Source organism: Leptonychotes weddellii, chromosome 7, assembly GCF_054177405.1.
Source record: "Leptonychotes weddellii isolate Sample4059 chromosome 7, ASM5417740v2, whole genome shotgun sequence".
In the NCBI taxonomy this organism is placed as follows: Eukaryota; Metazoa; Chordata; class Mammalia; order Carnivora; family Phocidae; genus Leptonychotes; species Leptonychotes weddellii.
The window spans coordinates 108,441,101-108,454,501 of NC_138375.1; the positions used below are offsets into that span (position 1 = coordinate 108,441,101).

The 13,401-nt window shown below is 45.9% G+C and overlaps 1 protein-coding gene across 1 annotated transcript in view; it reads right to left on the bottom strand.

The window, feature by feature from the left end:
* Positions 1–375: 375 nt before the first annotated feature.
* The window catches only part of LOC102733438 (rho GTPase-activating protein 26), a 234,960-nt gene continuing 221,934 nt past the window's right edge, over positions 376–13,401 (bottom strand). The window contains exons 13-15 of the mRNA XM_081825602.1: positions 10,867–11,142; positions 5,147–5,238; positions 376–1,299 (exon numbers count right to left, since the gene is read on the bottom strand). Of these exons, the coding sequence (XP_081681728.1) occupies positions 1,253–1,299; positions 5,147–5,238; positions 10,867–11,142 (415 nt within the window). The 3' untranslated portion in view covers positions 376–1,252. The remainder of the gene's footprint in view (positions 1,300–5,146; positions 5,239–10,866; positions 11,143–13,401) is intronic.

Consider the following 13,401-nt stretch of genomic DNA (forward strand, 5'->3'; position numbering starts at 1 on the left):
CCTGTGTCAGACACTGTATTAGGGGGCCGTGCACACAGTACAGAGCAAGCAGAAGGATTCTGCTCTCGGATCAGGGCAATATATTAATAAATAAGCACATAATTTTAGGTAGTGATGAGGGAAGAGAGAGAGACTGGGATAGGGATGAGGGTATGGGGAGGAGCTCAAAAAGCTAAAACCTAAAGGATCTAAAGGAGCTAGCCAGGCGGTGGATAATGGCAAGTGCAAAGGCCCTAAGGTGGTGAAAAGCTTGGTGTGATTTCACAATAGTGGTCTGCAAATTTTTCTCAAAGAGCCAGGTCGTAAACGTGTGTCTCTATCAATTGTGCCATTGTAGCTCTACAGATAATATGCAGACAAAGAGGCATGGGTGGCTATGTTCCAATAAAACTTTATTTACAAAAACAGGCAGTGAGCTGGATTTGACAGGTCATACTTTGCTGACCCTAGCTGAGAACATAGGGAAGGCCCGTGAGGCTGCAGTGTATCGAGTGAGGGGGGGCCGGGGGCAGGAGCTGGTCAGTGGAGGCACTCATCAGTAATTCTAGGAGGAACAGGAGGCCAGGAGTATGTGAAGTAGAATAACATGATGTGATTTCCAAACATTACTCTGGCTGCTGCACAGGGAATACGTTGTGGGGACAAGAGTGGACATGACAACCATGTAGGCAGCTGGTGGAAACACCTGGGTGAGAGATGGAGGTGGCTTGGGTTTGTGTTTGGATCTGGCAGTAGAGACGGCTGGGGAGTCCAAAAGACTCCACTCCGAAGACCTCCCCCCATAACCGCACTGGTGGGAATGGCTCAGTGGCTCCCTGGGAGGATTTTCTTTATCTGCAAAGGAAAGCCGGGGCAGCCTTGTCTTGCACTCATGCCATACCCCATACCTTGGGAATGAATGGATCCAGCCCACCTCAAATCTTGATGGAAGTATCCCAAGAACCCAATTTTAGTGACTACCATGTGAATTTTCCAGGTATCACTAATCACATTGCCATAAAATGACTAATGTTCCTGGGAACACAAGTTATTTCTCTTTCCAGTTACTATCTGAGGTGCTCCTGGTGAAATGGGCTATTTCCTAGTAGACTGGCAAGGGCTGACAGTGGAGTTATTTCCAAGTATTGCACATCCATTCTCCCCTGCACAAACTCCAAAAGCTGACTGAGCAGCCACCCCAGATCCACAGCACAGGCCCCTGGAATCCAAAGGCTTGGAGAGATTAATCATTATGAAATAACAGAGTTTCCCCTCAAGGTTCCCCTCCTTCTTCTTCTTCCTTATTCATTCTTCCTGATCCTGAAAAAGACAACACACACAAACTCTCTAAGCCTGTCATTAAGAAATTTCTTCCTTTTGGTCTGATGATTTAATCTGACAGCTACAGAGAGCATCCAACTTAAACAGCTCTTACCTGATGTCTCCAGAAAGAAACTAGCAAGAGACAGAACAAGGAAAATGATCTCCCTGCCTAATGTGCTAACAGCTTTTTCTCCCCTAATGCCTGATTTCTCCAATGGAGGTGATGGGAGGGGGGAAATGGGATATATGTAGCATTTTCTAAGAATCACCACAAAAAGTGTATTCATGGGGCACCTGGGTGGCTCAGTTGGTTCAGCATCTTTGACTTTTGGTTTCGGCTCAGGTCGTAATCTCAGGATCAAGCCTGGAGGTGGCTCCTCACTCAGTGGGGAGTCGGTTGGGGAATTTCTCTCTCTGCCTATGCCCCCCTCCCCCACTCATGCGTGCTCTCTCTCTCTCTCTCTAAAATAAATAAATGAATCTTTAAAAAGTGGATTCACATTTTGTCAGACCCTTCTTTGACTGCAGTTCAGTCAACACTGAGAGGTGCTTTCTTTGGGGTTTCATTTTGCCTTTTGCTCTCCAGGGAATCTGAAAGGGCATTCCTGGTTAAAAACAAACTGGTGTCAATGAACTCTGCCATGACTCCCAGAAACCACAGGAAGGCGTGGATAAGGCCTCTGATTCATTTAACCAAACCTCTTTCCTGCTCTCCTTTATCATTATAGGATTTATGATGATGACCAAGTTGTGTGGTGCATGCAGTCCCAGGACCTGCTAGGCAGAGCACCCCGCAGGGAAGGAAAGGACTTGGCCATTAAAAAATCACCTAGGTTTCTTTTCCTTTCTCTTTGGTTAGCTACTTCAAAAAGGAGATTTAAAAATGTGGGAAGACAACATGAAGCAACCTCTCTGTAGAACAGTTTGGCAGCTCCTTCAACTGTTTAACTGAGTTACAGTGGGATTCAGTAGTCCCCCCCGCCCTTGCCCAGGTCTATCACCAAGAGACCTGGAAACACAGGTCCTCACAAAAATCTGTACATGCATGTTTATAGCCGCATTGTTCCTCATAGCCAAAAAGTATAAATGATCAAAATGCCATCAGCTGATGAGTGGATAAATAAAATGTGGTATATCCACACATGGGAAGATTACCCAGCAATAAAAAGGAAAGAAGTCCTGATGCACACTCCAACAGGGATGAACCTTGAAAATACTATGCTACGTGGAAGCAGCAAGTCACAAAGACCACATACTGTGTAATTCCATTTATATGAAATACCCAGGGCAGGCAAATTGATAATGACAGAGAGCAGACGCTGAATGGAGCAGGATTGGGGGTAAATGGAGATGGCTGCTAAGGGGTACAGAGTTTCTTTTAGGGGTGATGAAGATATTCTGGAATTAGATAGTAGTGATGGTTGCACAACTCTGAATATACTAAAAACCACGGCATTGTACATTTTAAATGGGTAAATTGTATGGTATGTGGGTATCTCAATAAAGTTGAGGGCTGCACTCAAAAAAAGGAGTCACAAGATACACACACATACACATACCTTTTCAGAGTTTAGACCAAGTTTGCCCCTAAGATCAGGGGTCCTTTGTGCAGTCATAGTGAATAGCTGATAGGAACATGACAGTCCCTTGCCCACAGGAGCAGTGAACTGGGGTTCAGAGGACAGACTTTAAATTCTGGATTCACCTGTAAATGTGGGAATGTCTCAAATCCTGCCCATCTCCAGGCAGAAGGCCTGCCCCTGCTGGCGGGGCAGGACACAGAAGGCCTGCATGCAGCCCACGCAGGTTTGTCTGCTGTGAACGCTGCATCATGTTATGGCTGCACTGGGACTCTACCGTATGGGCCTATTCGGGCAGGGCACACTTGTTAGCGACATGGCTCTGGACAGCCTTCCGTGGACCCGCGTCACCTCAGCTCTGGCAGGGCCTGAATGCTCCAGCTGCTGATAGGAGAGGCAGCTGGGCTGGCTGGCTGTGCACTTGGATATGTAAAGCACCCAAATGAGAGTTAATGGAGCAAAGGTTTAAGGACAGTGCTTTTGGGGCTTCGAGAACTATACAAGAGGACATGCACCCAGCAGGCCACATACAGTTATGGGCTCACCCCAGCCCCTGCGGGCTCAGAAGGTCTAAGCGTGACCTAGGAATCCCCCAGGTACTCTGTGAACTATTCCCCATTCTGTCTCCCCATGCCTGATTATTACCTCTGCAATGCTGAATGCAGAGGCTGAGCACACAGGGGGCTGCCCCCTCACATGGGGATGCACTCAAGGCTGTCCCCAGGAGTCCATCTCTGCTCTGGCTTAGAGGCCGCTAAAGACAGCCAGGACTTAGAGGGTCAAGGTGCAGTGCCTACTGCCCAGCCAAGAGACAGGCCTGCTTTATAGGAGGGACGAATGTAAAAGGATCACCGTGAACTATCAGAACATCAGGCTCTAAGATGGGCATAATGATGGCAATCATCATCATGATAATAATAACACTGAATGCTTAATGTGTTGAGTACTATCTTAAATACATGATGTGCACCATTGCAATTCTCCCTCACAACCCTCTTATCTTTATGTGAAGAGGACAGAACTGAGGCACAGAGAGGTTGTCACTGCTGGACACACAGAAGCAGGTAGTCGAGCCAGGACTTGTGCTTTGGTGGCCTGAATCTAGAGCTGAGGCACTCTAGTGCTAGGTGGGGGCCTTGGCTGCCCTGTATTTCTGGCTCTCAAGCAGGTGGCAGGAGGTGTAACCTAGGCCAAAGTGGGGCACTCAGCCCTGAAGGGGAGCGCTTGGGCAACATGCACTCAGCCCTGCTCAGGAACTCTGCCACCACCCCAACGGAGGTCAAGAAGGCAGCCCCAGAAAATTTCCACTTCCTGAAATCAGGCAGCAGCTTTGGATTTCTCCTTTGGGCAAAAAAGGGACCCTTTCACCCAAGGATCCGGAAAGATTAACCCCAAAGGAGAACTTCATCTGGCGAAAATCTCAGCTGTAACAGAAATTCTGGCTTTTTCCCAGAATCCTGATTTTTCTCTTAGGTAAATGGTAAGTTACGACAAATTATGCCATCAATACTCACTTTAAAAAATACTACCTTTTCCTTTTTTTTTAGGGAGGAAAAAAAACCAAAAAACAAAAAACAACAAGAAAAAGGTACATCAAGTAAGACTAGTTCCCAGTTCTACAGTGCAAGTGCCATGAATCCATTTTCACACAGGATACTTGAGCAGGACAGCTGGGAGTGTGCAGGGAGATGGCCCTGAAGGAGTCTACTAACAGTCAGGGGGAGGACAAGCACCACTGCAGGGAGGCTCACTGACCCCGAGCTTGCACAGTTGCCCTGCTAGCCTGGAAATAAGCCTCACCTGCTATGGAGAGTGAATGCCACTGAACCCAAGAGGAAAAAGAGGCACAGAACGTGTGCTTCAGTCTCCACCCTGAGCTGACCACTTGCAGGATCCCTGTTCTCTGCTCTGCTGTCTCCTATCCTCTGTCCAGCCCCCAGACTCTCAAAGCCACTGCCAAGTGCTTGGCAGAGCCCCGTCCAGGTACACAATCACTTTTCATGTCCAGTACTGCTCCATGAGGCTGAGTCTGTCCAAGTGAAGACTTCAGTACACTGTCCACTCTTGACAGAGCCTCCAGAAGTCTTGCTGCTACTCTCTTATTTTGGGCAAAGACCCCCACCCCCGCCCCCCCTCACTTCTTTTCAGTCTTATCCATTCAAGTGAGACTGTATTTTTTTCTCCCCGCAGGAACTTTGAAAACTGCAGTTCTTTATTTGCTCTCCCACCCCTCCCAAAGCTCTGCAAGGGAATGAGAAACTCACCATTGTCGAAGACCGTGCCTGCTGTGAACGAGAGTTCTGAGTCATGTTCAGCTTTGCAGGCATATAAGGCTTTTGCCTTCCGGAACGGTGTGCTGTGTGAAAATAGGAGTTTATTTAGCAGTATTTTTAAACCTTCTGAAAGCCCCAGATATTTAACCTCTCTTCTTCCCCTTCCCTGCAAGCCACCTAGTTGTCTCTTGTGGCAACAGCCTGACAAGGCAGCCAGATGGCAAAACGTGAGGTGGAAAAGATGCAAAGGTCACCAGAGAAAAATGAGAACTATTCAGAGAAAAGCCACACTTCTTGTGGGGTCACCTTGTGCCATGTGAAACTCTGCCTAGGAGTTACGACACCTGAACAGTGGGAGAGCAGGCTGGGACCCATTTCTGGAGCAGGAGTAGTTTGGGAAAAGGGAGGTGGGGGCAGGAAAGAGCTTCCTAGCTGCTCTGGGGAGCACTCCCAACAGACCTTGTTGAAAACTGGCAATGCTCAGTGAGTCAAAAAGGAGAAATTCTAACAAAGCCATGTTTCGGCTCTAGGCCACGGACTGACATTCGCTCTTCCAGATGTTACTTATTTCTCATTGGGCTGGTGGAGCAGGATTCCAGGGCTGGAACTCCCCGACCCCCAGGGTAGGGCAAGGAACAGACAAGTTGTGTGTGTGAGCACTTATGTGAATGTGTGTGGGGAGCGTGGGGAGGAAGAAGGGAGAGGGAATATGATGTATATATGTGCAACAAAATCATTTTTGAAAAGCTCTCAAACTGACTCTAGTGTGCAACCAGGGCTAAGAACCACCGTTCTAGAGCAGGGGTTGGCAAACTCTTGCTATAAATGGCCTAGCAGTGGATATTCTAGGCTTTGTAGGCTATATGGTCTCTGTTGCAATTACTCAGCTCTGCCTTGTGGCATAAAAGCAGCCACAGACAACATGTAAATGATTTTGTATGGCTGTGTTCTATCAAAACTTTACTTAGAAAAAACAGGTGGTAGGCTGGACTTGACCCAAGGGTCACAGATTGCTAAGCCATGTTCTAAAGAGTAAATAGTAAGAACTGGTAAATCCTATTGCTTTCTATCAACTTTTGCTTTGATATCCAAATAGTTCCAAATGATCTATGGACTTCTCAAGGGTCATAAGACAAATAACATTTAACAGTCAAAAGTTGGCTCTTTATTTACTAAGAGTAATCTCTTCTACTTCTGAGCCCTCTGAGGAAGCACATTTAGGGGCTCCAGGGCAGAATAACAAAAGAGCCAGAAGGCCCTCTGGGTTAAACAATTATTCCAGGGATATATTATTTACTTTAGCTTCATTTGACAAACAGAAAGCCTCCAGGAGCCAGTGATACTAAACGCCCTGTGGCACACTGATTTCTAGTGGCCAAATGAGATTTAGCTGAGGAAAGGCTGGTCTTAGGTAAGCCCAGACAAAATCAGAAGAGGCAGGGGTCTTGGGTCATTATGGAACTGTTATTTCTCAGAGTCACCAAATCCGGCTTCTTGTTGGGAAAGAGGAGCCATGGATGGATGGATGGATGGACACTTATACCGGGACCAGGCATCTAGAACGTCTAGTCTTGGCTCCATGAAAACCAAAGGAAAGATAGTTTAAAAGTTCTGTTGCAAACAACGATCACAATAAATGATTATCCAGAATTTGTTGCTGGGCATAGTTCACCATTCTGTCCTCTGGTCTTCGAGTGGCCAACAGATGATGGCCAGGTGGGAGAAAATTAGGAAAGTGGGAGAAAATGAAGTGGATCCGCTGGGAATGAAGGAAAGAAGAGCCATCAGAATTCATGAACTTTAAGAGGAAAACAGCTCTTCTGGGGTAATTGTCATTAACGTCAGAATAGAGTTCTGCACCAGAGGCATATTCTGTGTTCTAACTAAACCAATTCTGTATGTTGTCAGCAAGGGCCAAACACCCATTGTGCAACTTTCCATGGAGGGCAAAAAAGTTTGTTTTTGTTTTTGAGGGAATGGGTGCCGAGAGGAGGAGTTGCCTGGTTGTAAAAAGTGATAAAATGGCCCAAACCCCATAATGGCAGGCAAGGAGAGCCTGGAAGGTGGAAGGAGAATCCATCTGACATTAGCCCTGGTCACTGTGACAGGGCACAGCTGGTGGGTGGAGAGCGTAGACCAGGGATGAGAAAAATCAAAGGTGAGAGTAAGATCATCTGAGGCAAGGCTCCTCAAGCTGGATTTTCATAGCGGTGACTTATTAACTTCATTAAATTAAAGGGAATGGGACAAAATGGGCAAACCAGGGAAGCCAAGTGGGGTATCTGGCAGGAATCAAGCAGAAGGAATGGTCTCAGGTGCCGAAGTTTATCATTCAAGAGGAGTAAATTTTCCACTAATGTTGGGCTTTTGGAATTGAATCAAGTGACAATAAAATAACCTATTAAAAATAAAAACAGAGATCAGGAAAGGGCCTTGCTTTTTTCTTGGATTAACAGGTGACTGACCATCTACAAGAGGGTCTTTTCCCGAGACCTCCTCCTACTCCTGTTCCCCAGGACCAGGGCTGCCAAATAATGTTAAAGACACCAAGTTAAATTAGAATTTCAGATCAACGAGAAATGTTTTTATAGTAGAAGTCCCAAATACTACATGGGACATACTTATAGTAAGAAAAATCATTTGCCATTTATCTACTATTCAAATGTAACTGAATATTCTGTATTTTTATTTTATTTGCTAAACATTTGCTAAATCTGGTATCTCTATGGGGGGGAAAGTTTTATCTTTATAACTTTGTCAGCCCAACAGGTCCAGTGTCCTATATTATATTAGCTCTCAAAAGCCCCAGCAGTTTGCTTTAGGTAGGGTTCCTACCAAAACAGATCCTGTTGGCACAGAGGTTGTGTTTGTAGGCTTTGGCTCTGACTAAAAAAAATAAAACATCCCCACTAAGCATCCTTGGCTCTCTAGCTCCCCATTCTCTGCAGTGCATCTCAACACCGGACACAGAGAGCCTGAGGTGCCTTCAGCTGCTCCTGAAACAGTGCCCTTCAGACCTCGGCTGGCCTTCAAGGGCATGAACAAGTTTGGAACCTTCTGCTGGTTCATTTTTAATTTTCGCCTCTGAGCATGGCACAAGGCCAGGAAAGCACTCAGAGGAGCTTCCCTCAAATGTCCTTGCAAACCTTGCAAAATGACAACCCACTCTCCGTCAGATGACACTACAGGGAGGTGGGGCCAGCTAGACTGGCAGGATGCAACAGCCTGATCATTCAGGCCCAACTGCCAGGGACCACTGTGTAAAGGGAAGTTATGGTTTAGGGGCTGGGAGCTTCTCTAGGGGTGACAGGAAAGGGAAGTGTGAGGGGAATATGCCTCTGCTGTGCTATCAAAGGCATCTTCCTTCCTGAGCTTGAACTAACAAGCACTAAAAATGCTTGGAAGAGGGGAGAGGGAGTCATTTCCAGAGGAGACATTATGTAGAAGTTCACGGGACCATTTATTAGGTCTTACCAAGTATTTACTTTTAAAAGCTCTGCCAGGGGAAGGAAATCTGAAGCTTCACGGTCTGGAAGTGGATTTGGGGGAAAGGTCCCATTGGACCTGAACAATAGGTATGCCCCCACCTCTTGGCTGCATACCCCAACGGCAATTAGGGGATTTTAATCCTCTCCGTTGGCTAGGTCTGATGGGCTAGCTCCCAGCAGGGTCTCCATCTGTGCTCCCCTCGGCACACATACTTAGCTGTGTGACAGCTGATTCTAAGCCCTAGTCTGTCTTTCCTATTTCAAAATGGCAGATTCCTAAAGTGTTGTGGAATAGCATCATCCAAATGGTGCTATTTTAATGATGGTCAGAGTGGGCAGTTCTGAATACCATGACCCCAAACCTACTAGGGTGGCAGATCCTATTGCCACTGTGCTCTGCCAATCGTGAAATACTTTGGGAGATGGAAAGGAGTAGCTAAAGAAAAAAAACCTGAAAATATGTCAGGTGATGGGAGTACAGAGGTGGAGATACTGGACAGGCAACAGGCAATAGGCCCCCAAACTCAGAGACACAAAAAAGTGAATACCCTCAAAGCAGAGAATATGTTCAGCTTTTTACCTGAATGATTCTACCATCCTGAGTCCCCCCAGCCCATTCTGTTCAAGGGACCAGTGTTTTGAAGATTTTACTTCCCTTTGTTCAGACTGAAGGAAACACATTCTGCTAATGACCAAGCCTCTCCTACGAGTAGTGAGGCATATTGGAAGGTGACTGAAGTTTGCTCTGTTCAGGTCTTCATGGGGCAATGAGTGATCGAACCGCTCTGGTTAGATCCATGCCATATCTCGTGTCCTAGAAAGTTAACGTCTCCCAAAGCGCCCAGAATATGTCTAGGAAATAATGAGGAAATAACTTGAGTGTCAGAAAAATATGATCTTGAATTTTAACCCTATTCCCAGGGTGAGGATAAAAGAGTATATGTAAAAGCTACCTTTCTTTCCTACCTTCCAGTGCAAAGCTAGATAGAAAACCAGGAAGAGCAGGCCAGGCTCTGGGGCTGGGAGTGGCATGGAACCTTAGGTTTGGGGGCACCCATATGTTTGGAGGAAAGAGTGCTGAGTTAAGGACAAGAAGTCCTGAATTCTGGATGGGCTCTCATCCAGTGGTGTGACTGGGCAGTCAACTCTGTGCCTCAGTTTTCTTTCTCTATAAGACAGTTCAGGCCATTTCTCCTCTCATTCTCAGATGAGGATACAATGCAATGATAGACTGGAAAGTACCTGGAGGAGAATAAACTAATATATACATCTGTATATATAAATAACATGGGTTTTCTTTTTTTAAAAGTGAGACTCAGTGTTATAAATTATTTAAGCCTCTCTGCTGGACCCATCCTTTGGGAAAAAAAATAGCTATGAGAAAAAGATGGATGAGAAAATACTGTAAAGGCTCCAAATGCTTATTATGCTTTATAACTGGGCTCTACATTTTGGTTATCTGCAAGCAGAGACTAAATTTGAGAGAGACACGGGCTTAGGATCTACATAGTAGAGAGATTCTGCAGGGGATCTTTATTAATTAATTCTTTTCTTGGATTTACATAGCTTCTTTTCTCTAAAGAAGTACAAAGAATTAAGTCTAGACATCCTCAAACCAGAGGAGAGGAACTAGATCAACTCTGAGAAAGAGGTGCTGCTTATTCCCATGAGTGGATTTAAGGGTCCGTGATGCATGGAGATCGGAGCACACAGAGGGCAAGGAGGCAGCCATGACAATATAAAGAGAAACCGCTTCACATCTCCATCCTTCATTCTGTTACATTCATCTCTCTGTCATGTCTCTGGTCTTAGCAACTAGGTGTTAGTGCTCACGGCCTATAGTCCAACCCCACAAATAAATGCTGCCTGATGCTACCTGATAAAAATGAGGGAAGAAAAGGCCAGTACTTGTCTCAGCACTGGTTCCCTCTGATATTATCTTATACCAAAGCACAGAGAAAGCTCCATGATTCAGAGAACGATCCAAACAGAGGCCTGTCCAGGAGCACTCTTTCCCCAAACTCCAGGCATCACGGATTCATTCAGAAATTGGAGGAAGCGTTCAGGAAGATGTGGAGAATGCCATGCTGGTTCATGCACACGGTCCCTCCTGGCTTCGGTCTCTTAGGCTGGAATCACAGGAGGGCAGAGGCTGGCCACCCCCACTGTCCCTGACCGGCTTTGGATAAAGAGGAACAGATTGGTCATCATCCGTGATTTTACCTGGAGTCTTCACGAACTGCTTCTTCTGGCCTGTCAAAAAGCAAGTGCAGGTTTGGATGGCGGGGAACAAAGTTGACGAGGAGGCTGAACACTGCATGAAGAGAGGACCAAGCCAATGAGAGAGCAACGGCAGCAACAGAAAACCAAACAAACCCTGCAACAGACCTGATGGGGGATGAGTCGCTGGACGTGGATGAGGTGGGCATAGGGCTGGATGGCGCCGAGAACATGGGCCAAGATGGCGAGAGGGGTGAAGTTGGGCTTGGATTCGGGGGGCTGCAAGACAGAACAACCAGAAAACTCGTCAGCACAGAGGGAAACCACAATGGGAGCATGAGATTCATGGGAGGCCAAATGATGGGGAGCTGGAGCAGACGAGGAGCACTGAAACCCAGGCTGTGTCGTCAGTGCCAAGTCACATTTCTCCAGACCAGACCTCGGTGTCTTCCAAGTAGCACCTGTTCTGCAATTCCTTGGAGTATTAAGGAGTCTCTTTGCCCTGCAGAACAGCTGCTTTCTAGGTCACAGGAGTTTCTTCGATGGTGTTCACTGTGTCCTTGCCCACTGGTGGAAGATGCCCTGGGCCCACATACGTGAGCTCCCACTCGTACCCTAGCACCAGCCCGTGTGGGGCAGGACTAGCCTCTAAAAGGCCCTCAGCTTCCACTGCTGTGTTAGTGTTTTTAAAGTTGGGTCTCAGCAAAAATGACCATTTTTCTGGGCTGTACGGGCCATTCGGCCAGAAAACAATTTCCTGTTTACATTTTTAACTAAATGGGCTGTGTGCCATTGGAGACTCAGAGAAGCACTGCATTAGAAATACGATAGCGGATGGAGGACAGGTCTGGACACACACCTCTCAGGGAGGGCACACAATCCCCGGCAGCATTGCGGTCCCTCTGAGGTTTGCTTTCCAGGCCTGTCCTTTCTCTTTTCATGGATTTTGGGCATTGTGATGCTCTAAGAAAAAATCTCACAGGGAAGGCAATGAAAAAATGAGGAACTGAAAACTTCAATCTGTCATTTTGTTCTTTGATGGGTAACTGATCAAAAGTTTGCAGAGGAAAGGTTAAAATTACTCATTAAAATACAGCTTGTGACTTTTAACTGGTCATGCTAGCCCTTTGACTTATTTCTACAAATTACACAAACATCCTAGCAACTCCATAAAATCACATAAATCACAGATAGTGCAAAGACCAATGACTGAGAAAACAATGTGGAAATCGCCCAGCCACAACACCACCTGCAGTCCTGAGCCTCAGCCGACTGCTGGAATGTTTGATCCAAGCACTTTATAGAGGTGAAAATGACAGCAATCCAATTCCAGTGCAATAGACTTTCTAAACATAGTGGGATTTAGCAAGAACGCATAAATGTCCTATATAGTGGGTCATTCTCAATTCAGACACAAGACCTCATGATGGTCCTAATTACCTATGGTTGTAACATACATTCTCATGGAAATATACAGTAAAAACCCATCACATGGGTTCACCAGAAATCCACAGACTAAATGAATGAAACACTTATTTAATGCCATTATGTGCATTATATTTCTAGAACATAAATTATACAAGGGCAGGGATTTTTGTCCATTTTGTTTACTGATCTATCTCCAATGCCTAAAATAGTGCCTATAAGTATTCAAGAAATAATTGTTGAGTGAGTAAATTAACAAATCTCATTTAACTTACCCAACAAGCCAAAGACGCACAATATGATTCCATTTCACAGATGTGGAAACTTGGGGCCCATTTGAGGCTTGCCTGTAAGTGACAGGGCCGAGGTTCAGACCCCGATCCCCTGGCCCTAAGCCCTGGGCTCTGGCCACCACAGTGTCCTGCCTCTAGGGTAGTAGGACTGGCTCTGTTCCTCTATGTTGTGCCAAGCTTCTTTATAGACCCAGCCATAGCACTAGAAGCCTTCTTAACCAGTGATTTATGAATCTCCTTTAGATGCCTGCCACATTTGCAAAGGAAAATGGGAATGTAGCAACAGACAGACTCAATAAGACTCAACACATTGTAAATTCCCCAATCCTGCCTCCAGTCTTCTCTCTGGTAGATTCACATAGCAGATGGAATTCATATAATACAAGAGATTAAATTCAAAGAGTATGGCTTTTTTCTCTTTTTCTCAAATAATCCAGCAAAGACAAGCTACTGAGCACAGAGTACGATCAAACACAATAAATGGAATAAAATTTGGCAATTGCCAAGGTCCCTAACCTCAAGAGTTCCCAATGTATTTAACAAGATTGGACAGACCAAAAAACAACTATAACATAAGACAGTAAGATTTGGCAGCTGAGGGGTAAGTTACTCTCTTATTTATTTTTTTTTTTTTTAAAGATTTTATTTATTTATTTGACAGAGAGAGAGACAGTGAGAGAGGGAACACAAGCAGGGGGAGTGGGAGAGGGAGAAGCAGGCTTCCCGCCGAGCAGGGAGCCCGATGCGGGGCTCGATCCCAGGACCCTGAGATCATGACCTGAGCCGAAGGCAGTCGCTTAACCAACTGAGCCACCCAGGC